The sequence below is a fragment of the Falco naumanni genome, chromosome 5 (assembly GCF_017639655.2).
Source record: "Falco naumanni isolate bFalNau1 chromosome 5, bFalNau1.pat, whole genome shotgun sequence".
Lineage (NCBI taxonomy): Eukaryota > Metazoa > Chordata > Aves > Falconiformes > Falconidae > Falco > Falco naumanni.
In genome coordinates, this window is record NC_054058.1 from 71,030,396 (window position 1) to 71,055,044 (window position 24,649).

The following is a 24,649-nucleotide window of genomic DNA, read 5'->3' on the forward strand; positions in this document are numbered from 1 at the left end:
TTTTTGTAGCACAAAGCACTTTTGCTTGCAAACCAGTGCCATGGGGCATTTCAGGAGACCTCTGACCACACCAGGACCAGACCGCTACTGGGAACCCAGGCTAGGGGTGTTTCCTGACTTGCTGCTGCTTGGTGCAATCTGAGTTAATTCTGCTGGACCTCAGTGGGTTTGGGAGTTTTAGGGTGGTTTTTTTCAAGACATACATTATCTCTACCTCCATGCTGCACCTGGGACCATGCTACCACATCCTGGAAGAAGTTTCACGAAATTTCAGTCTTCCATAGATTTTCCTGCCTGCATGGGAGAAGAAAACCCTCTAGAGATGGGAAACCAGGCAGAGGTAGACCAGTGTGAGCAGGGCAATTCTGTCCCTGCTTTGGATGGCAGTTACAAGCAGCGACCTGGAGCAAAATGCTGCCAAGGTGCTGCACCAGCCCCATTCTTCAAACAGAAACACATTAATTGGGATAACACCGTTAATCAGTACCGCAAACCCCAACAGGCATTAAAACCTCTGCATCTAAAATATCTTTGCATCAAGTGCCTGGCTACCTGGAGCAGCAGGGGGAAAAGTATGTCTGCGTGATCCTCCAAAGTCCCGGCACTGGCAACAGCCCCTTTTTTGGGTGACTCTTCCCAGGCTGTCAGATTCAGACGTCTTCCCTCCCCCGCCCCCTTTTTCCCTTCTGAATGGGGAGAGGCACCGCAGCCCTGTGACGTTGCCAGCTCCCTCTGATTTCATTTTAATGAAATCATACCCAAATGAAGGCTCCACGTCTGGAGTTACGACGCAAACCCCGTGATCGCTCATTTTTATATATACACGAGGGAGGGGAAAAGCGTTTCCATAGAGAGAAAAAATATCACAGCCCTCTTAATAACAATAAAAGAAAAGCAAGGGTGCAGAAGTTGAGGGGACCGCGCCTGATGCCTCTCTCCTCAGAGTGAGACCGCAGAAACCCCTTCCCATCCCGACCACCAAGGACTACCAGGTGAGTGCCTGGATTTCATTTACTAACCAGCAGCCACCTTCATTTGCACAAACTTTAAATATTTCAGTGCTTTCCTCGGGAGATCAGGTCCCACATTTCTCTGAAAAAAAAAAAAAAAGAAAAGAAAAGAAAAAAGAAAAAAGAAAAAAATAGCAGGACAGGGAAAAGCAATTCAAGATAATTGTGTTAAGAGAATCCCCTCGCTATCACTCCTAAGCAAAAAAATTTCTTTTTTATTATTATAAAATTTTTTTGAGATCAATCAGGCTGGGCAGCATGGGAAAGGTTTGGAAATTGTGGGAAATTGAAAAGTAGAGATATAAATCACTGCTATGATTAAAGGAATGGGGAGGTGACAAGGGCACAGCCCTGTCCCCACTGGGTCAGCTTGAATTTTGGAGCCCAAGAATCAGCATTGTCAGGAGAGATTCATTAGGAAAGTGGAGGCAGCATCAGACAGAAAGAGTTTTAAGAGTCTATAGGTCTCATCCACAGTAGTATTTTATTCCAGACTTACTTTTTGAAGGGGAAGAAAATAGCTTTAATCCAGCGCCTCTGCTGCCGAGGAGCCCAAGACAACCAGCACATAGCTTTGTCCCCACTTTGCCGGAGCTGCCTTGCTGGAGCAATAGACTTTTCTCTTTAAAGCTGAGAGCAGATCTTCAGCTGATACAAATGGTCCTGCCGCGGCTGTCGGCACCACCTCAATATAATGCCTGTAAATTGCTCACGGGCATCCCGGCAATTTCCACCCTGAGGAATGGCACCCGCAGGTCACCCTCCGGCAGCGGCAGATTTGACTCAGACTTCCTCAGATCCACCGCATGCGGGGTTTCTTCTTTTCCTGCTTTTTTCGGGGGCCGGGGGAATTGCATTTCAGCCACGTTACCCCCTTGTTCTGCCTTTCCCCTCACTCAGCCAAGGTCCCCAAAGAGTTTTGCTAAGTGTAAAAAGCCCGAGCTGGCTGCCGGGCCAAGCCACCCCTTTGAGGCAGCTGTGAAACAGGCAAGGAGGAGCCGCTGCTCCGTGGCTCTGGAGAGGGCAGCGGCAGCTCACACCGGCTCAGTCTCTCCCAGCAGCTGTGCCAGCTCTGCAAGGCCTTTGGAAGATATTCTGCCTCTCCACCCAGCAGCTCAGGACCAGGGTCCCAGGGAGAGCAGGGGTTGTAGACAAGGGTGAGAAATTTAGCAGCCTCTAAATTCATGCCACCCACCCTGCTAGCAGGGGCTGCCAGGATTTTCTTTTTTTTTTTTTTTTTTTTGTGAGGGGGACTGTTCCTTCTGAGGCTGAAACGCAGCTGCAAAGGAGGAGGTTTTGGGGTAGGAGAAAGATCTTCATCCTGTTAAGCTTTTGCAAGCAAAAAACTAAGTCCCAGTGTTTAAATGTCTGAATTGGGGCTGAAGGAAGGAGAGGTTTGGGCCCTGAACTGCTCTTGCATGGGGGCTGTGTGCCTGGGGAAAGGTTTCCTCCCCCGTGCTGCCTGGGTCCTGCCATGGCTGCTGCATGTCCTCTGTCTCTCGTCTGGGCACAGGGCAGAGTTAAGGGGGTGGCTGTTGCCTGGGGGGGGGGGGGGGGGGGGGGGGGGGGGGGGGGAGGGGGGGGGTGTCTCTGTGGGGTTTTGTGCAGGGGCATGTGAGGCAAAGGAGTGGAAATTAAACAGGTCCTTCAAATCCTGCCTGTACGACCTGCCCCATTCTTCCCCCTCCGAGGGACTGCAAAGGGCAGGGTTAAGGGGATAAACCTGTCCCAGTCTCCCCCTCCACAGGACGGTGATGGACAGTTAAAGTGACAGCAGTTTCAGGGACTGTGGCTCAGGGGGAAGAAGAGCAGGTCCAGGGTGACAACTCCTAGGGCAAGTGATTTGACTTGATTTTGATGGGTCTGAGGACATCTCCCCCACCCAGCAGCCCCTTATGCAGTGGTGCACAGCCTCCATACCCAGAAGATACACGTACTCCATCCCCAAAGACACAGACATCCATGGAGACCCAAGGGAGCCATCCTGCTCTGAAAGAACTTCCCACGGGCTTCCCCAGCCTCCCTGACACCTCCACACTCCTGTCCCCATGGGAAATAGATTAGCAGTTCATGACCCCAAATCAGTGATGAAACCCCTGCCCCAGGCTGCCCTGCACCCCCGGGGACTGTCCCCTGCCATGCGATGCCCTTGCCACAAGGTGGGGTCTGAAGATCGGGAATGCCAGCACACCTCCAGGCGCTTGGAGGGGCCATGTGCCCTCAGGGCTGGCCCCAGGGACACTTTTCTGACCTCGACAGGGGCAAAGACCCTCACCATGAGATCCCCTGTGGCCTTTTCGGTGGTCTTTTTGAATGGTCGGGTGGGTATACAGGGCAATGGGTCGCTTCTGGGAGAGACAGGACTCAGAGATGGGGAGGTTTTGTGGAGCAGGAGGGTTATCCCAAGGTTTTCAGTCCCCCTCAAGGCCCAGAAATGACTGTCTTTCAAGCAGGGAGTGACGCTGCTATGATGTTATTTTGGAGGTGGCCCCAGGTCCCCAGGCAGGGCTGTCCACAGGGGGACTGCACCCTAGATGGGCCATCAGATGGGGCAGCCCATCCTGAACGCAGGTTGGAGGGGGGTCCTGGGCATGGAGCCATGGGGTAACAGGCAGCCCTGGAGCACCCAGGGTCAGGGCTGGAGAAGGGGCATGGGGCCATCACAGTGGACTGGTGGCAGATCACACCTCCAGCACTGGGGCTGACTGTCCCCCACTCTTCATGCCCTTTTCAGAAAGAGTTTTGTGAACAGGTGGGAGGGCAAGTTCTGGTTTCAAAGAGCACAGAAACATCTCTGGTGGCTTCAGACTGACCAGAGAGGAGCTGAAAGGAAAACCCACTACCCACAGTTACTCCATGGAGGAGTTAGCAAGGTAGAGAGGGCTTCAGGGAGGCTGCAATGAGATTCCTCCAGGCAAGGAGATACCCACAGTAGAAACCATCTCTCCTGCAGCAGGCACTGGTGCTTCAGCAAATGGATGGCCAAATCCTTTCCTTCATGGAGACTGCAGCTTTGCAAAGCATTTTGGACATTTCACCTCCCACCCAGCACCCCAAAACCAAGGGCTGGGGGATTGCACCTTGGAGGAGGCCCCAGGACAACTGATTCCCACCCACCTGTCCTAACCATTAGAGGGGATGGGGGAGACCTGGGAGGTGAAACCAAGAGTGCAGAATCTGGGAGAGGGACCCAGGTCTATGGGATGTGGGAGGATGGGGAGACAATGGTGCTCTATCCTGGGCCCGGCAGGATGCTCATGCCCATCTCTGCCCTCCCCTCACTCTCTCCATTGGGCAGGCCACCACAATGGCCCACACCAGGCTGCTGCTCCTCCTTGCCCTCCTCTGTGCTGCTGAGACTGGCCAAGCTCTCCACCTCTACAACGCCGCCTCTATCTTCAGCTGCCTCAATGCGGCCCTTGCTGAAGCCCAGAAGAGCCACCCAGAAGAAAACACCATCTTGGACAAGCGCAGTTTCGACTTGCCATCGCCAGAAGAGGTGTCAGATGAGGAGGTGGGGGAGGATGCGGTGGATGAAGAGATGGGGAAAAGGACGTTCCCAGGGGAAGGCCATTACAAATATGTCTCCCAGGCACAGGTAAAGGGGAAGACGTACCAAAACCGGGCCAAGAGCGACCGCCGCACCAAGGTCACCCTCTCCCTCGACGTCCCCACCAACATCATGAACATTCTCTTCAACATCGCCAAAGCCAAGAACTTGCGGGCAAAGGCCGCCGCCAATGCTCACCTCATGGCCCAAATCGGGCGGCGGAAGTGACCCCCCACAGGGCAGGGGGGACTCAGAGCTGGGCTGGCTGCAAGGGGCCACCACCTGGCCCCAGCTTGCTGGCCAGACAGGACTGATGGCCGTGTACGATATCAGTGTTGTATATTTTTGACCCATAGAGCTACCTAACTTTCATACCTCTTCTTCCTCCTTCTCTCCTTCCTGATCTCCTCCATCCCTCCTCCTGGACATTTCCACGCGCGGGGAAGAGGCTTGTGTCTGCAGCAGGGCAAAGGGACGCATTGCCTCAGGAAGGTCTCTAATTAAAGCTACAATCTCTTGAGTTTCCAATGCTTTGTTATCCCATCGCCTCCACTGGGTGCTCGATCAGGCCTGTCTGGGCCCACTGGGTTTCCAAAACCTCCCTCCAGCTCAACTTCATGGCCCTGTCTCCACCACCATCCAGACCCTACTCCCTCCCAAATTCTCCATACACAAGTTGTCCCTACACACAATCATTACTGCATTGGAAAGGGAAAAGCAAGAATGGGCAGGGGACCTCAAGAGGAATTTCCCAGTTTCCCCTTCTGGGGACTCTCTAGGTTTTAAGGTTGTTTTACAACCACTCCTTTCCCCACCAGCACCTTCAGCAGTTGCAGCTGGGACAGCATCAACCTTCTGATCCACATAGCCCTTCACAAGTGTTCCCAAGTCATCACTTGGCACTGGTCAGGGCCACCCCATGGCCTCAGGTGAGTCTGGACCCCAAGAGCTGCAGGTGCCTCCCTGGCTGCTCCAGATCCACCTCATGGGGTCTGTCCATGTTGCCCAATCTATCCCTGCCCACCTTTCCCACCACTCTGCCTGTCCTGGTAGACCTCTGTACCGGTTTTTCAGTTGGTAGAGCTTCAGCTCCCTATGCACAGACTTCAACATTCAACAACACAAACATTCACCCTGTTCTTTTCCACCTTCCACTGAAGCCCAGCTCACCAAGCTCCCACCCCTTCACCTTAGACTATTTATCCCTTCCTCCAAATCTGCCATTCTCTTCACCTCCCAGCCCCGCTCCAAGATGAAACTGCATCTTCTGACCTCCATCTCTGCATGTAGCAGGCATGGGAGATGGAGAGAATTTGGCCTTTCTTTCCCAGGAGATGTTTATCAAAAGCAACAAAGCAGCTCCCACCAGCTCCATCTAGGGCATGGCCAGAGCACTCCGGGGGGACATTAAGAGGGGATAGATCTCCAGTTGAAGGGTTGGCAGATGGACTCACCAGCTCCATCTGAGGAGATGTAGGTGGAGGCATCTCCTCGCCACCCCACCAAGTACCCAGAGGAGGCAACACAGCTGAATTCAGCCCCAGAAAGCCCATGCTCAGGTGGTCAAGGATCCTAGACGATCCACAGACCAGGGATTCAGGACCCAAACCCCAAAAGCAAAAACAAAACCAAAGGAGTACACCAGGCCCTTCAGCATCTTCCTCTCATAGCACACATCTCCAGCAGACGACCCACCAACATGCCCACAGCATCTCTGTGCAATGGCCTCCTCCTGCCTCAGCTCCAAGGGTGTACAGGTGAGGTCTTTCCTTGTTGCAATCCGCTGTAGCCTTGCACTATATTGACCTTTAAGTACACTTTATGTATATAGCTTTATACATTTTTATAGCCCAACATCCTACACATCTATCCCCCACTGGTATGTTGAGCTCTCGTTCAGCAGGACATAGGCATTGTCCCCATTTTACACCCAGGGAAACTGAGGCACACACACCCACTCACATCTGGTCAGGCAAAGCAGGGTAGAGCAAAGTCAGACCTGTCTGGGCACCCAGCTGGACATACTCTCATTCCTTTGTGGGGTTGTCCAGAGGTGCCCCAGGTTGTCAGAGTTCAGCCTTTCTGGTGCAGAGATGTCTAGAGTAACCTTGGGCAGCAAGGAGCAACAGGGGTTTGCTCAGAGCCGAGGGAGAAATCATTGCTCTGAGCAGAAAGTTGAAGAGACTTTCCCCTGTGCTCCCCAGTGAGCTCCAGTAAAGCACTGGCCCAGGCTGGGAACAGGCTTTTGTCCCCCACCAGCTGCCATGGGGATCTGCACCATCCCTGGTTTTGAGGTCCTTTTCCAGCACCAGGTTAGACAATGGGAACATCTCAGCCCCACTAGTGCCTGGAAATCAAAACATCACATGCCTGGGGCTCACGCTGAGTGAGCTCAGTGAGCTTCTGATCCCCTTTAATGAAGGCAATTAACATTGAAGTGACACCACGGAAGCAGATGAGCCAAGGTGTTTGCTGGCACCAGGCTGTGCTTGCGCGCGTGCAAAGCTGAGACAGGGACAGCAGATACCAGCTGATAGTGAGTGATGGGGAAAGCAGAGATCCTCCATCCCCAGCTGCATCCCCGCCAGGGAGTCTCACACACACCCGGCACTGGCTTGGACAAACCCTCCCAAAATTAATCCTCCTTCTCAACTTCTGCCAAGCGAGACCAGGGATTGCTTGGAGGGGCTGAAACACATGCAGAGGTTGGAGGAGCCAGATTTCCTGAGGAAGCTGGATAGAAATAGGAGCACTGAAATCTCCATCAGCACCCATCTGTGCCTGGGAACATGTAGAGCCAAGGCTGCTGTGCTTGGAAAAGACATCATTGTTGATTGGGGTGATATGTGCAGTTTTGTAAAAGCCAGGTGAGGATTTGGTCTTTCCTGCCATTTCATGCAGGAAGTTTTGGTATTGCACTCAAAAAGAGAGGTTTGCTCAGGCATGGGTGCACAGTTGCTGCACGCTCACAACATACCTGCCTGCCTCCATTGCCAGGTCCCCTCCAGTCTCTTCATAATCCTTACCCCAGGCAGCCAGCTCTTCCCAGACCTCCAGGAATGCCCTCATCCTCCTTCTCCTCCTCCACATGATAATGCTCAGAGGCTTCTTTCACCCACACCAGAGCAAACCAGAGATGCTACAGTGATTTAGACAGCCCCCAAGGACAGCAGATCCTGAACCTCATCCTGGGATCAAGGAGGTCCCATGCCCATCTGGCTGAGGAAGGGATTCAGGCAGTGTAACTCAATGGGCGTCAAGCATCTGGCCAAAAATGCACTCCCACTGTGCAAGGAGGTATCCACACTCACATCCATGGGGTCTTGGCTAAAAAAACCAAGATGATTTCCAGCAGCAACCACAGGCAGAGTTTGCCCATGCACCTCGGGACAGAGAGCAAGGGAACATGGCAGAGTTATATCAGGAGATGATCCCTAAGCAGGGTGGTGAGATGCACTTCAGGCTGCAGATACACCTGGAGGGAGCCATCCCTGGTGGCATCAAAGCCTGCTTCTGGGATGTCCTGTCCCATTCTTGGAATGTTTTGTCCCACTCCTGGGATGTCTTGTCCTGCTCTGAGCTGGGCCAGCTGTAACCAACTCTTCCAGGAACAGGGCTACCCCCGGCCACCCAGGAGCTCTGCATGGAACTCTGTCAACACAATTTGTGATATGAATAGGAGCACATAAAAATGCAAAAGCAACCCAATTATTTGAAGAAGGATAAGAAACTGTCCCCAGTTTCAGCCGCAGACCCACTGGCTGCTGGATGGGTGATTTGCTCTGCTCTATGTCCCTCTCACGTGCTTTTGCTGTGACTCTGAACTGTTGCCTTCCTGACCATTTTCTGTGAGTTGTGCCCTGGGGCAGTCCCATTTTCTGTTCCTCTTCTTAGAAGACCCCAACTTTCCCACTGAACCCAAGAGAGGTGGTAGGGCAGAGGGTAAACCACCCATATCCAGGGCACCAGACCATGAGACTTAGTAGGTCCCATAAAGCCCATCCCCATGTCTTAAGTCTAAATCAGATTTTACAACTTGTGTTTCTGGCCTCTGAGACATCCCATGTCCGTGAGGTTTTGCTTTTTTATATGCTGCACGGAAAATAAAACCATTGTCCATTTGCAAAGTGGTGGTCACATTGGTGCCCCTCAGTCCTGGCATTATGCCATATACTGTCATCTCTCTTCTTGTCTGTCCCAAGTCCCCCCAGACATCCATCAGCCCCACATCACAGAACAGCCTCAGCATCTCTGATGAATTTTTGCCACCTAACAGCTCTTATCCCTATCTTAGAGAAGGGACACTAAGGAACAGAAAAGTCCCATCTCCACCAGTGTTCCAGGACCACACAGGTCCTACATTCCCCTCTGGCAGTGAGGCCCATCTCCATGGGACAGGCTGGGGAGAGCTCCACTCTCTGCACTGTCAATGGCCTGGGGCCAGGAAAGGGGGATGCTGCAAAGTTCAGGCACAGCCAGGGTAGCTGGATTGCGTTCGATGGGCCAACACTGCCCTGGAGCTGGGAGAGCCTGGCTGCCTCATGGGGCACCAGTGCTGGAGAACCAATCCCAGCCCCATGACACTACCCCAGGGCAGGAGCCCCATTCTGCAACTCCTGTCCATCCCCAAGAGATTCAACAGACGTGCTGTTTGCTTTTGGAAAAGGGCAATGGAACACAGAAAACACATTTCCAGCCCTGAAGATGGCAATGAAAGTTTTAAAAATTAGCATAATTCTTTAAATATATAAATAAATAATTCCACATGCTCCCCCACCCCCAAAAAATAACCATTCAAAGCTCCTTTTCTGATTTCACAGAAAGTGCTCTTAGACATCGTAGGGAAAGCAATTCTGAATGAATATTTAAAAGCCAAAGAAACTCCAAACTCTATGGGTTTGCAGGTGCAAATCCTTCAAAGAACCTTGATTACCCCACATGGCTATCCCTCCTGGAGCAGAAACACCTGAACCCTTTGCCAGCAGGTGGCTGCACAAGGAGGGGACAGGAGGGACCCCTTTAGCAGAGAGCCCAGCTCTACCTTCTATAAAAAGCCCAAGAGGGAGGCAGATAGGGTGTGCTCTCAGGGAGGTGGTTCTAAGTGTGGTAAGGGGTCCTGGAGATTTGGAGCAATGGTGAGTAGCTGTGGGGTTTGGGTCTGCTCTCTGATAGTCAGGGCTGGTCCTTCCTGGCTCTGCAGGAGGGTGAGGCTGGCGATGGCTTTTTTTTTTCCCAGTGAGATGTCTTGCCCCTGGCTGTGTGCTTCTGTAGGTGTAAAACTGGTTGTGGGGTATGGGGGAGCATGTGAGCCCTGGACAAGGGGTTCCTAAAGGTGTAGAGCTTGTGCTTGGGCGTGTCCAGCACTGGGTTGGCTTTGCAAATGTTGGTGTCCCCCTCTTCCTGACCTAGGGAGGGCTACTCTGCTGAAATGCCTTCAGACCTGTTTATCCTTCTGTGTGAAGATACTTTGAAGGTATTGCTGGTGGTATTCAATACATGACTGAGCTAGGTGCCCATCTGGTGCTGCTGTGGGGCTGGGGCAGACCTGGAACAGGGGATGAAGGTCTCTCCTTGTGGAGACTGGTTCAGCATCCCTGTTCTGTCCTTGGCGTTGGGGGTGGCTAAGGCTGTCCTGGGACTGTTTAGGAAGAGAAGTGCAGTGGTGGTGGCTGAGGGCTGCTATATTAAACATCAACACTCAGGGCAGGACCCTCTGCTGTAGTGGAGGATGTTGCTGCCCTGTGTCTGTGCTTGGTAGGGGTCCTGCTGTGCCAGGCTTCTTGCAAGAAGATAACTTGAGAGTTGCTGTGCTGGTGCAGTGTCCTGCCTAGGCCACAGCTAAAAGCGGATGGTGAAGGCAGACTAAGGTTTGGGTAAGCCCATCTGACACTTTCTTAGCCTGTAGCTCAGGGCTTCTTGAAATGGAAATGGGTTTTTCCCTTAGTAAGCCTCAGTAGAAGTCTTTAGTCCAGTCTCTTTGAGCCCAAAAGCCTGGGTTTCACAGCCTCCTGTGTCAAGGAGTTCAACAGCACAACCACACTTTCTGTACAGGGACTCATCTCTAGCCAAGCCAAGAGTAGTTGCTTTATGGGGCAATTACTAGTCTCGTATGGAGGTAATGAAGAAATGCTTTCTTGCTTGGATTCTCTCCAGCTGTCTCTAATCAGTGATCCTGCATAGCTGTATCTAATCTAAATGGAGATGAGAAACTACTCTGACAGTCAATTCTTGAAGCTCAACAGCACTGGCTTCTCCCATCAGAGAGAAGCAGAGGGCTGCTGCTGTCTGAGCAGGGAGAAGTCTGCCTGTACCTCCCTGGGAGGAGCATGGTGCGAGTGTTCCCACTGCTGCCTAAGGCTGGCTGGGCTGAATCATTCCCTCCTCTGCAGCTGAGAGCACCAGATACAGTACCTGGGAAGGCTGTCTGTGCCCTGTCTCCTGCCCCAAGGCAGGATCAGCAAAGCAAAGAGAAGAAACCATGAGCAGTTGGACCTGATAGCCACCATGTACTGTAGATTCAGCAGCTGGGCGTGGTGGCCTGCTTCTGGTAACAGGGCTCTTGAGCAATATAATGAGTGTTGGGATGCGGAGGGACCTGTCACAACACCCTGCTCTCTGCATCTGCCTTGCTCGGAGATTGCAGCATCTCTCTGAAGTGCTAATGCTTATTTGTGGGTTGTTCAGCAGCTCTTGGGTGCCTGCTACAGAGAAAGTGTCCTGGCTGCCACCAAGCTGGGTTAATGTTCCTCTTGTCCATAGGTTGTTAGCCACATGCTCTATAAAGACATTCAGAAGTGCCAGCTTTAGTCTAATTCCTCAGTGTACACTCCTAACTTTCTCTTCTCTCCCATTCCTGTGCAGAGGGAGTGTATTTCTATCCATATTGGCCAGGCTGGTGTCCAGATGGGCAATTCCTGTTGGGAATTATATTGCCTGGAGCATGGGATTGAGCCAGATGGATTCTTCCCCAGTGAATACCCAGGGCAAGCAGACTCTTCCTTTGGGACCTTCTTCAGTGAGACAGGATCAGGGAAGTATGTACCCAGGGCAATATTTGTTGACCTAGAGTCTACTGTCATTGGTAAGTCATGGAAGGTCTCCAAAACTCTTGGGGATGGGGGCAATAACTTCTCTGTACCTGAAGTGTGGTGTTGGCCACCTAAACTCTTGGTGAGGCTGCTAGCTTCCATGTAAAATTGCATCTAAATTAGTGCAAGTAACTTGGTAGACAGCAGATCTTATGCTAGTGACACTCATGAGATCTCAATCCCCTCCAGATGAGATCAGGACTGGGATCTACCGCACGCTCTTCCACCCAGAGCAGCTCATCAGTGGCAAAGAAGATGCTGCCAACAACTATGCTCGGGGCCACTACACCGTTGGGAAGGAGATCATTGACTCTGTTGTTGACAGAGCTCGTAAAATGGTAAAAACCTTGTGGAGGGTCTTCTGCATAGTGCTCTGGTTGCTTTTGCGCTGGCTGTCAAGAGATGCAATGGGCTGGGTGGCTGGAGTGGAGAGAGGGAGGCAGTGGTGAGACTAAACCAAGCATATCTTGGTTGGCTTGAAATTGCCACTGTGACCTGGAACAACACAATGGGATGCCTGTGGGTGTAGATCTTGCTGCTTGGGACTTAAGGGGAAAACCAGGGACTAAAGATGCCCCCAGCTTAAGCAGGAAAAGAAGCAGCTGTGACTTGACTGTCCAGGCAAGAGGGCTTTCCCCTAATGTGCGTAGGGTTTGCTGTGTCAATCCTGATCCAAAATCTTATCCCAACCAATGTCACATCTCAGCTTCTGGATAGTGGCTCCCCTTAGACCTCTCCTCCCTAGTGTGATAGTGTCTGGAGCATAAGGTTTCACCCACACAGACATCAGAAGTGCTGTGATAACACTTGATTTAAGTGGAAACTTGTAGTGACCTTCAGACTTCTCCTAATCTTCTTGACTGTTAGTATTGTGAGTCTCTCTGACCTAATATGTCACTCCCTCAGGCCAGGCCTCCTTTCCTCCAAAAGTAGAAGATAATGTAAAAGCAGCTTAATTTGCTGTGTCTAACAGATCCCACCTTCTAGAAGTGAGAGGGTTGTGTGGGTGTTTGTAGGGTGGTTTTTTTTTTACTACTGCTTACAAAGACTTGATCTTGATGGTTAAACACAGAACTTTAGCTTAAATCCAAGGACACCACAATAACTCCATTAACTCTGTCCTTCTGGTTCCTTCCCTGGTGCTCCAGACTGAGCAGTGCAGTGGCCTCCAAGGATTCCTGGTCTTCCACAGCTTTGGGGGAGGCACAGGCTCTGGGTTCACCTCCCTTCTCATGGAACAGCTCTCTGTGGAGTACAGCAAGAAGTCCAAGCTGGAGTTCTCTGTGTACCCAGCCCCACAGGTCTCCACAGCAGTGGTGGAGCCCTACAACTCTATCCTCACCACCCACACTACCCTGGAGCACTCGGACTGCTCCTTCATGGTGGACAACGAAGCCATCTATGACATCTGCAACCGCAACCTGGACATTGAGCGTCCCACCTACACCAACCTCAACAGGCTGATTGGGCAGATAGTCTCGTCAGTCACTGCCTCCTTGAGATTCAATGGTGCTCTGAATGTTGACCTGACTGAGTTTCAGACCAACCTGGTGCCCTACCCACGGATACACTTCCCGCTCACAACCTATGCACCCATCATCTCTGCAGAGAAAGCCTACCATGAGCAGCTGTCTGTGACGGAGATCACCAATGCTTGCTTTGAGTTCTCCAACCAGATGGTGAAATGTGACCCACGCCGTGGCAAGTACATGGCATGCTGCCTGCTGTACCGAGGTGACGTGGTGCCCAAGGATGTGAATGCAGCCATTGCAGCCATTAAAACACGCCGGTCGATCCAGTTTGTGGACTGGTGCCCCACAGGCTTCAAGGTGGGTATCAACTACCAGCCTCCCACGGTGGTGCCTGGGGGAGACCTGGCCAAGGTGCAGCGGGCTGTGTGCATGCTGAGCAACACCACGGCCATTGCGGAGGCATGGGCCCGTCTGGACCACAAGTTTGACCTGATGTATGCCAAGCGAGCCTTTGTGCACTGGTACGTGGGGGAGGGCATGGAGGAGGGGGAGTTTTCAGAGGCCAGAGAGGACCTGGCTGCCCTGGAGAAGGATTATGAGGAGGTTGGAAGGGACTCGGCAGATGGAGAAGAATAATACTTTTACCTGTGGGAAGGCAGCTTGGAAGAGGCTTTTTGTAACCTAGTCTGCCAATCCCTCCCAGGGAAAGGAGTTGGTGGGCTGGGTCTGAGGAACTGTGACTTAAAAACTCTACAGCTTGTCTGAAAGCAACTCATTGGTCAAGTCTCGTGCATGTACAAAGTTGACTAAATAAATAGTGATTAGCAAAACACCTTCTCCTGTCTTGAGATGCCACAAATCTGGCTTGTGGTGGCTGCAGGGTGGTTCCCATGTTGCCTTGGTCACTGTAGTCCTATCTGTAGGGCTTTCCTGCTTGCAGATGCTGGGGGGAGCCCTGTGAACTGGGGTGGGTGACAGCATGATGTGAGCCATCTGCCCTGGGGTGGGACTGCCGTGTTACAATGAATGTTGAAGTGATGGTTGTGCTCAGCACTGGCTGCCCATGCCCTGTCAGTGTGCTGAAACGGCCAGCTCTAGGTTTTCTGTGCTGCTTGCTGCTCCAAGACATAGCAGGGGGGTGGGATCAGGTTTCCCTGGTCCCTTGCTGCCGTGCAGAGCCCTGCTAAAGCAATCTATGTCCTGCATTCCAGGGCCTGCCTGGAACCGTAACTGGAGTTGAGATGAGAATTCAAATACCTCTGCTGTCTGTCAGAGCCCTGTGAAAGCACCCAAACAATGTCCTAGCTCTAAACCAGGGAGATGTTTCTGGCATTAGACTTCTTCCTTCTTGTGCTGGGTGATGGCCACTCAGGAAAAGCGATGCAGGAATCCCTGTGAACAGCTAATAAGCTGAAAAAGGGGAATTAACTTGATTGCCACAGCTCCCCTGGACCACAGCAGGCTATTTCTCCACTGGGTACTCCCCTCCCAGTAAGCGATCCAAGAAAGGGAGCTGGCTGGGATGTGATGGGGAAGCTGGATCTGCAGTCAGGCTGTAATTGAAGGGCTGACAGCCTTTGCTTTGGAGGAAGTTTTAAACAACCCAAGGGAAGGGTGGAGGGGGGTGGTTATTATTAAAGCCTGTCTCTACTTGCCATTACTCAGCTGCGCTTCTGGGGGTGGCAGTCTCCCAAGGTCATGGAAGTGGGGGCTGTCTCACCTCCAACTGCCCTCTGCCTTTGGGAGCAACACTGGTGGAGCTGGCAGTGTGATGGGTGCAGAAGAGGGAACGAGCTCTCCTGTGCCTCCTGGCCCCACCAGGTGCAGTTTTATGTGTTGGGAAATGCCTCTCTCAAGAGGACTGATGTAGACCCTGAAGCAATGACTAAACCTCCCATCGGGGGGGGGGGGTGGGGGGGGTGGGGGGGGAGGGGAGGGGAACCAACAAAAAAACAGAGTGGACAAAGCAGAAAGTACCTCAGGCAAGGTGATGCCAGCTCTGCCTTCCCCCTCCTAGGTACTTGGTCAGGAGCTGAGTAACGATTGCTTGGGTGGTTTTTTTTTTTGTTTTTTTTTGGTTTTTTTTTTGGTGGGAGCACTTTTCTTCTCCTCAGCATAGATGCCCTCGGATAGGGGTCCTGTTTTGGAGTACATGGTCTGTTTTCCTTGTGGTCCATTGGCAAGGCAGGTCATCTCACTACCTATAGACTGAATGCTGCAGGAGGAAGGCATGGCAGCCAGAGTAGCTGTACCATGTTTGTTGGCCTGAGGTTGCATCTAGACCATTTAATTTTACGGTACTGGAAAAGCTTAAACTCTATGGATCTGTTGAATACTCTGCATTCCTGGAGGGTCAGCCTCCTGCTTCCTAAAAGTACTATTTTCATTTTTTTTTCTTCTCATTTTAAATCTTCTGGTGTGCTTGATAGCTCTTGAATGCAGAGCTGTATGGTAAGAGCCTGGTGCACAGCTCTTACCGGTGCTGGGAGTGGAGGAAAAGTCTGGCTGTTGGTCTCTTGGGGACATGTGCTTCTCTGCAGTCAAAGCACAGTCCTGCCCAGTGCTTTGACAGCCTTGCAGCTCCATCAGGGCATTTTTATGAATGTTCCTGAGCTTCAGGCTCATCAATTTGCAACGGCAGCAAGTTCCTTTCTGTCATATCTGTGTGCGATGGCCACAAGCTGAACCCAGAAGCGATGATGGAGTGAGGCAGTTTGTCCACCAGCCAGCTGAAGACTGTGTCACCCTATGCTGAAGACCAACCCAGCCTAAGCAGCCTCATCACCACTGGCCCCATGCAGAGCTCCACACCTGCTCCTGACACAGCTCTCAGCTTGCATCATGCCATGGAATGGAAGCAAGAGGCAGCAGTTGCTGCTGGATCTGGGATTAACAGCACTGAAGAAGAGGGAACTTGCCTGACACCCTATAAGAAGTCTCTGGCAGTCTATGTGTACCTTGAGCCTCCTCCCTGCAGGGCAGTTATCTAGTTTGTCTCATTTGGAGAAGAGGAGGCTGCAGGGTGACCTCATTGCTCTCTACAGCTTCCTGAGGAGGTGAAGCAGAAAGGAGGTGCTGATCTCTGTGGTGTCCAGTGACAGGACATGTGGGAATGGTTCAAATCTGCACCAGGGGAGGTTTAAACTGTACATTAGAAAGCATTTCTTTATCATAAGGGTGGTCAAACACTAGAACAGGCTTCCTAGGGAAGTGGTCAATGCCTGAAGCCTGCCAGTGTTTAAGAGGCATTTGGAAAACGCCCTTAATTTTCTTTAACTCTGTCAGCCCTGAAGTGGTCAGGCACTTGGACCAGATCATAATTGTAGGTCCCTTCCAACTGAAATAGTCTAGTCTAATGATGAACCACTCTGCCCCATTGCCTGTGATCTACCCCTATTGCCCCAGCAGTAATTAACAATAGAAAATGGGCTGGAGCCCAATGTGCTGGAAGCAGATCCCGCAGGCTGCTCCATGGTTGCTGTTCATAGGAGAGTGGGGTTTTTTATGACCAGCTTGGCTATTCCAGCACACAGGTAGAGAAAATAAAGCTGAAGCTGTGCAATGAAGTGTGTGCTGCTCTTGGGTGTGGGTCTGTACAATCCACCACTCATTAAGTTGATAAAGCATTGCCTATGGCCATTGAGCCAGAGATGCTGACTCCCCAAAAGCTACAGGATTGATCCCTCACCAAGGAAAATCCTTTCCTTCCCTCTCTCACTGCATTCATAGGAGGGCAGGAGTGGGTCTGTGCAGACAGACATACTGGAGTAATTGATTGCAGTAATAAACAACTGCTCCAATTACATCAGCCCTGGTGCTGTGCTGATTGTTTTCCAAGCTGCAGGAGCATGTGGCTGTACTCCTGTCTTGCTCAGCTATACTGGGTCAGCCTGTGGCTCCAAGCAGGAGTTATGCTTGCTTTGTGTCCACCCCAGGCTGCTGTCACTCACATTTTGGGGGGATTGGACCAGTGGCTTCCAGCCTTAGGTGGCTGTGGGAAATAGAGCCACCAGGGAAAGGTGGTAGCCCTCAGGATCATGACCCTTCCCAAGAGCAGTAGGCCATACCTAACGTTTTCACTGAGGTAATTTCATAGCAGCAAGTTGAGCACAGAGGAGGCTTCAGCTCAACAGTAGATGGGAGGACCCATCTACTGTCTATTCATGCTCCCAGCACCCTGGTTTTTTAGGCTAACTGCAGCTAACAATGAGCTCTGGGCTCTTTCCACCTCCCAATTATAGGAGGCAGCAACACATCTCCATCCTTCTAACCATCCCTGGCTGTACCTGCCAGTGCATCACTTTGGGAACATCTCCAGAATCACATCCCCATTAGGACAGAGGGCAGCTGTAGCTACAGGGTATGGAGGAGGTCTGGGGCGGAGGGAGACTGACTTCACTTTGAGACAGAACCCAACATTAAAATGAGGAGTGGGTATACAGCAAACAAATACGGTGTATAACTCCATGCAGCATGGAGCCAGCCATTCTCCTACCCCACAGGCTTATGAACACTCCTTCTCTATATCTTACCAGAGGCTTTTCATTGCTTTTCCTCCTGAGTCACTCTATCACATGGGCCTGGCACACCTCCTCAGGGCAAACTCCAACCCCAGGTGCACAGGACTGAGTTCATGCTTGCACCAACCCCTGAGCAAGACCCCAGTCTATAGCTACAGCACTGCTCCACCAGCCAGTACTTGCTCAGGCAACAAACAGGCTTTACCAAAGATGGTGAGGTAAAGCCCCACCAGAAAACTACTTTTTGCCCAGGTGCCACTCCCTGTAATGGCACTGGTCAAACTAGGGGTTCCCTGTTCTCCCAGACATGCTTCCTCCAAGCTGCTCTTGGTGGCAAGAAGAACAGCATCCAACTCCAGACAGACAAGTCCCTGCAGGGTATAAGACACTTGCCTCACAGCAATAATTATTGTTGATGATCCTCACAGATGACCTGCCCAGAGCACACTCTTATCAGCATTTGCTGTTCTCCCCAGGACAACATCCATGCAGAAGGGACCTCCCCACAGAATAAATCTTCATTAAGTCCAAAGAACTCAGAGAAAAAAATCTTTATTCAAATAAAAAAAAAAAAAAAAAAGACAGTTGCATAGAAGTACACAGGTGCATTTCTAATTAAAAGGTGCTTTTACAGTAAAAGCTAGAGCAAGAGTTTGCCATTTTAGCCAAAGCAGGCAGCTTGCAACATTCCCCTGGATTAGAAATCCAGATCCTCTGCCTAGGCAGGATGCATCCCCAACACTAAGTCAGGCACCTATTCAGCTTCACTCATCAATAAACAGCAGTGTGATAAAGCTCAAGACACCCATGCTATGGAAGTGCACTATGAGCGCATAAACTATGCAAGCAGAAAAGGTATAATACGTCAAACAGTAGCATTGCTGTTCAGGACAACCCTTTAGCACCTCCAGGCACTCAGAACCAATTTAGCCTTATGACAGAGGACTGACTTCATTAAGAAGAGACTGCAGTTCATTAATACTCATCCTCATCAGCCTCATCTTCTCCATCTGCCGAGTCCCTTCCAACCTCCTCATAATCCTTCTCCAGGGCAGCCAGGTCCTCTCTGGCCTCTGAAAACTCCCCCTCCTCCATGCCCTCCCCCACGTACCAGTGCACAAAGGCTCGCTTGGCATACATCAGGTCAAACTTGTGGTCCAGACGGGCCCATGCCTCCGCAATGGCCGTGGTGTTGCTCAGCATGCACACAGCCCGCTGCACCTTGGCCAGGTCTCCCCCAGGCACCACCGTGGGAGGCTGGTAGTTGATACCCACCTTGAAGCCTGTGGGGCACCAGTCCACAAACTGGATCGACCGGCGTGTTTTAATGGCTGCAATGGCTGCATTCACATCCTTGGGCACCACGTCACCTCGGTACAGCAGGCAGCACGCCATGTACTTGCCACGGCGTGGGTCACATTTCACCATCTGGTTGGAGAACTCAAAGCAAGCATTGGTGATCTCCGGCACAGACAGCTGCTCATGGTAGGCTTTCTCTGCAGAGATGATGGGTGCATAGGTTGTGAGCGGGAAGTGTATCCGTGGGTAGGGCACCAGGTTGGTCTGGAATTCAATCAGGTCAACATTCAGAGCACCATTGAATCTCAAGGAGGCAGTGACTGACGAGACTATCTGCCCAATCAGCCTGTTGAGGTTGGTGTAGGTGGGACGCTCAATGTCCAGGTTGCGGTTGCAGATGTCATAGATGGCTTCGTTGTCCACCATGAAGGAGCAGTCCGAGTGCTCCAGGGTAGTGTGGGTGGTGAGGATAGAGTTGTAGGGCTCCACCACTGCTGTGGAGACCTGTGGGGCTGGGTACACAGAGAACTCCAGCTTGGACTTCTTGCTGTACTCCACAGAGAGCCGTTCCATGAGAAGGGAGGTGAACCCAGAGCCTGTGCCCCCCCCAAAGCTGTGGAAGACCAGGAATCCTTGGAGGCCACTGCACTGGTCAGCCTGCAGCAGAATAATGTATATTTACTGCTCTCTTAAGGACTAGAGTCACCATCCCAAACAATGCAGCAATAAATTCTGCTTGCTTACTGGCCAGTGTGCACCCAATCCCTACAGTGGATTCACTCAGTATATCACCCTGCTGAGCATATTCAGCATCCACATCTTAATTGCAGCATTCCCTAGAGGTACCATAGGTAGCTCTATATGGTCAGATGGAAACTCTTGGCAAATTGCCCCATTATCAGCTCAATGCTTATCTCAGCACCTGAGAGGTGATGGGACATAGCATGTGGGTCCTAGAACCCGAGGAGACATCTCAAAAACATTTCACTGACAGGCATCCAAATACATTGTTACAATCTTTCTTCACTCCTATCAAATATGGAGTATGGTCTTCCCAGCTTGGCTACCAATGTCCATTTAGTATCAATATTCACAATTGTATGGCTTCCTTGTGGTCAAAAGTCCTTCTCTTCTGTCTGAAGTCTAGTATTGTGTCACTTCATACAAGTATGGTATGCAAAGACAGTTGCTTTTAGGACAGATGTACAGGTTCAGATGACCCCTCATTTTAGTGAGGCCCAAACCTAACCAAAGCAGCAGCCACCACCCTCAGAGCTCACATAAAAGGTTTTTTTCTTTAAGACTTTTAGCCCAAACCCAGAGTATAACTACATTGTCCATGGTGTGTTACTTTAAAGGGAAGATTGTCTTTTCTTACCATTTTACGAATTCTGCTGAGGACAGTATCTATAATTTCCTTTCCGATGGTGTAGTGGCCACGGGCATAGTTGTTGGCAGCATCTTCCTTGCCACTGATGAGCTGCTCTGGGTGGAAGAGCGCATGGTAGGTCCCAGTCCTGATCTCATCTACACAAGGAGGAGTGGTCATGGAGAGCAGCACACAGTTAACAGGACATTAGTATGACAGAGTAAAACACATAGCAAATCAACCAGGACCCCACATGAAATGACAGTTGTGGTGTAATTAGCTCAGACTGGGAATAGTGGAAGGGGTAAGAATAACCGTGTCCAGGCTAATTCTTCAATTTGTCCTCCATCTTTGCCCAGCAGCTACCCTGGGATCCTAACATAATTTGGCTTAGAGTTAGTACACTGCCTACATTTCTGACATTATTGTAGGATTGTGGTTACTACATGCAGCTTGTTTTTCTGCTTGTTGCAAAGCATTTTGAGGTGGCCTGAAGCACCACCTCCATCATCCACTCTACTGCAAATGGAAGAGGAGACGGAGTGTCTCCAGTGTTGACATGTCTGCTAGATGTACCTGACCCAGCTTCAGGTACCTTATGAAGACGGGCATTAGGAGCTGTTTCTCTGAGCTCCATGCAGTCAGTGAGGTTGTAGGCACCTACAGAGGTTATTTAAAACCACTCTGTCTCAATATTGGATACATTCTTTATTTACTGGCTCACTCACTGGCTTCCTAATTTAATGCCTTAATAAGATGCCTAAAAGTTTAGTGGAACTAAAACAAGTCCACATTATGTCATTTAATGGAAGGAATAAGTCACACATCCTAGGAGCAAACACTCAGGGGAAGCCTAGAAGGCAGAAGCAGGTAGATGGATGCAGGTGGTTGGGGGTCATTTCATTTCCACCAGTTCTTTGGGGGGGGGGGGGGGGGGGGGTGGATAAAATGTTTTCTAGGAAGGTACTCTAAATTCAAGTGCCGCAATTGAGTCAAACACCCAGAGATCACTACAGAAGATGGAAGGGGAAGTAAAAAGTTTGCAGTAGCAAGACACCCAGTTTCCACAGAACCATGAGATGTGTAGCACCCAAAGATGCTTCACAGGTAGCATTAAGACCAGGTGAGCCACATCAGGTCATAGAAAAATGTAATTCAGTCCAGAGTCACTGAGGTTAATAAACCCACACCACTTTACACCTGCTGAAGATCCTGCTTAAGGCAGCAGGTCTCCTAAAAGGAGAGATCAACTGAAGACAGGCCAGTGTAGTAAGAGTAATAGGTTTGTCACCCCCAGGTCCATTTAGAAATGCAAACTCTGTCTCCTGATGGCTGGAGACATTTTACTGGAGCAGAGGAGTGGGAGATGCTGGGCAATATGAGCAGCAAGAAGTAAGAACGGTCAGCAGTCACAGTTAAAGATACAAACACACAACCACCCTACTATTACCAATGACAGTGGGCTCCAAGTCTATGAACACTGCCCGGGGCACATGCTTGCCAGATGCTGTCTCACAGAAGAAGGTCTCAAAAGAAGAATCCACTTGTTCAGGCTTTGGCTCTGTCGGTTTCACCTGCTTGGGGCCAGGAATGGTCCCATCCGCCTGTATCCCATGCTCAAGGCAGTACAGCTCCCAGCAGGCATTGCCCATCTGCACGCCAGCCTGCCCGATGTGGATGGAAATGCACTCCCTCTGGAAGGGGAAATGGCTTGTTAAGGAGATTTTTAGACATCCTGTGACTTAGCACTAGCCCCCGCAGTTCTTGTTTGAGCCATTTGCTACTGTGGATGATTAGGGAAACAGGCAGCTTCCACCCACCGCTGGGAGCTGGAGTGAGGCTCAAATCACAATCTGCAGGGCAGCTGGACACAGCTGAGCCGCACACATAGCATCCCTAGGAAGTAGTCTCCCAGCCCAGGGGAGAAGGAAGGAAGGAGGCAGCGGGCTTCACACTGAGGCAGGAAGTAGCTGAGCAGCACTGCCTCCTTGTTCAACCAGCTCTGCCATGGAGTGGAGCAGCTGTCAGTTCCCCAGGTCCCAGAGCAATGGGGCATCAGGGACAACAGCTCCAGGCTCCTTGATAAAAAAAAAAAACACCCAACAAATAGAAAAATAAAAAAAAGCACTACACACAAAAAAAACCCAGCACGTATAAACCACCAAAAACACACCAAAAAAGAAAACCAAAACACAAACACTGCACCAAGCAGGGAGAAGCCAAGCTTGGGAAAACCACAGCAAAGCTGAGAGTTGCAGCAGGAAACAAGGCTGGAGAAAACCAGCAGTCGCCTGGGGCCAGAACAAGGGCAGGCTCACACCGAGGGGGAGGCTCTGAGTCCTGGTTTAACCAGGTCACCCTGCAGTAGCCTCCAACACCAGGGTAGTATTGAAGGTACTGGCGTCTTTTGGGGACTTTTGATGGTTGCACGCTTCCCTGGATAATTGGCATCTCTGCTGTTTCCATCACCCCAAGATCAAAGCACTGCTGCAGCTATGACAGAGGCTCATGTCCCAGCTCCCAAGCAGACACTCCAATTACTGCCATGCATGGCATGGGGCTGTGCTGCTTCCAGAAGAATCACTATGAAAGGGAGCTGATGATCCCACCTGGGGATGATAAGCAGTGCAGTGGATCCCATTTGTAGCATTAATGGGCAGCTTGGTTCAGCTCTCACCTCATTTTTGCACCACCACCTAGTCCCATCCAGAGCTGGGGGTCTCCACAGGTAAGCCCAGCTCCAAGTAGCCCACCCTGAGCAGAGCATAACAAATGCCACTGACAGCCCAGCTGTCTCAGGGCTGAGAGGACACTGTGTGTGCACGCCCCTAGGCATAACTATGCTGCCAGAGGGACTCTGTCCCTTGAAAGTCACTACCCTCTTAAGCAATGCTAGACAGTCCTGGGCAGTAACCACATGTGGGAGTAGCCATGAGAAGGACACAACGCAACTATTCCCTTCTTGGTCTCCAAGCATGGATGTGCCAAGACATTTCTCAGTGCTCAAACAACTCCAATGGCCACCACGTGCCCAGGTCACCCACCATGAAGCTAGAAACCAGCTGGATGAATACTCCTGGTACCACAGAGGGACACCAACTCCTTTACCCACAGCTGACTAAACACCACTTAATCCAGGTCTGGGCTGAGACCACCAGTTCTGCTGGGCGTGGAGGCTGTGTTTAAGTCCTCCCTCTCCGAGTTGATATTTGCACTATGTGGGAAATGCTGACTGCCATTTGCCCATCCCTCTCAGCAAGATGGTTGCAATAGCTCCTTGCCACAGCTTGCAAGGGTCAGTGCCACAGCCATTTCACCAGTGCTTAGCTGGGGCAGCTGCTCCACTCACTATCCTCTCCCAGCTCTCTAGTCACAGCACCTGCTTCAAGGGAGCACTGGTATTTTCAGCACAGAGAACAGGGGAGGAAGAAAAAAAAAAAAAAAAAGAGAAAAAGGGGCCTGCTGGAAGGAAGAAAGTACAGCTTTTTTCTGCAGTTTTTTTTCCCCTCTTAAATATGCCAGAAGGTTTTTTGAGATCTGGGATCTCAAACATTTGCATCAAGATGAACTGCATTTTACAGACTCTGGCTATATGCAGCCTATTGTTGTCCAGCTGATTTTCCCATTGGAAATACTATGTAAATGTTTAACTGTTTTATGGCCAAGACAGACTCAAGAAATCAGCAGATAAAAGGAAAAGTTCAAAAGCTGGCTCGCTAGGAGTTACTTTGAAGTTTTCTTCCATTTGCAACATGCAAAGGGACACCACCAGATCTTCAACAAATTAGTCTTTTGCATTCACAATGATATGGCAGTTGCATTATTCTTTACAAAAAGTTTCAGCTAGATCAGCCAGCACTGTTCAGGGTTGCAGTTTTTTAGTAGCCAGATCAATCCACTTTAGTTTCACAGCTGCAAACTCTTTAACACAAAGATTAAATTAAAAAGCTAGAAGGAAGAGGGACTTTATTCATTTAGTATCTAATCCCAAGGGTTTGTAACAGACAAAGGCAACATGGCAGCTCACTCCTAAAGAAAAAAAAAAACCCTAAAGGTCTCTGCAAGTTGCACTAGTTCCCTATGGCAGTGGAAGGGTTGAAGTGTTAAACTTTGGGAAAAGGACTAGCAGTGTCAAAAATTTAAGCTTTAGTCTATCACATAGTTGTGTACTGAGGTACAGTGGTGTCCCCAAAAAAGTAAACCCAACTTGCACTAAAGAGGCAGAAACTTTGCAACTCTACAGACCCCACCTCAGGAACTGCAAACTCAGAACAAAAAGCAGCAAGAGGCCACTTAAATAGCTCTTCTCCAACCAAGTCCCTCACTTTTCCCTTATAAGGA

The 24,649-nt window shown here is 50.7% G+C and overlaps 3 protein-coding genes across 4 annotated transcripts; 2 read left to right on the plus strand and 1 right to left on the minus strand.

Moving 5' to 3' along the window:
* The first annotated feature begins 4,317 nt into the window (after positions 1–4,317).
* UCN3 (urocortin 3) lies at positions 4,318–4,961 on the plus strand. The gene has a single exon (XM_040596738.1). It carries the CDS (start codon positions 4,318–4,320, stop codon positions 4,786–4,788), a length of 471 nt encoding a protein of 156 aa, XP_040452672.1. The 3' UTR covers positions 4,789–4,961.
* Positions 4,962–5,533: 572 nt separating this feature from the next.
* LOC121089476 (tubulin alpha-3 chain-like) lies at positions 5,534–13,756 on the plus strand. 2 transcript variants are annotated; one of them, XM_040596736.1, is made up of 4 exons: positions 5,534–5,550; positions 11,424–11,641; positions 11,838–11,986; positions 12,797–13,756. In XM_040596736.1, the coding sequence occupies exons 1-4, from the start codon at positions 5,546–5,548 to the stop codon at positions 13,754–13,756; spliced, it is 1,332 nt and encodes a 443-aa protein (XP_040452670.1). In that variant the 5' UTR covers positions 5,534–5,545. The 2 variants fall into 2 exon arrangements, with proteins under 2 accessions (XP_040452670.1, XP_040452669.1); XM_040596735.1 differs by lacking the exon at positions 5,534–5,550 and adding an exon at positions 6,442–6,459 and having other exon boundaries at positions 11,422–11,641.
* A 4,435-nt stretch (positions 13,757–18,191) lies between these two features.
* LOC121089461 (tubulin alpha-3 chain) lies at positions 18,192–22,002 on the minus strand. Its single transcript, XM_040596693.1, has 3 exons — positions 21,759–22,002; positions 20,318–20,466; positions 18,192–19,596 (listed from the first exon to the last, which is right to left on the minus strand). Exons 1-3 carry the CDS (start codon positions 21,958–21,960, stop codon positions 18,616–18,618), a joined length of 1,332 nt encoding a protein of 443 aa, XP_040452627.1. The 5' UTR covers positions 21,961–22,002; the 3' UTR covers positions 18,192–18,615.
* Positions 22,003–24,649: the final 2,647 nt, after the last annotated feature.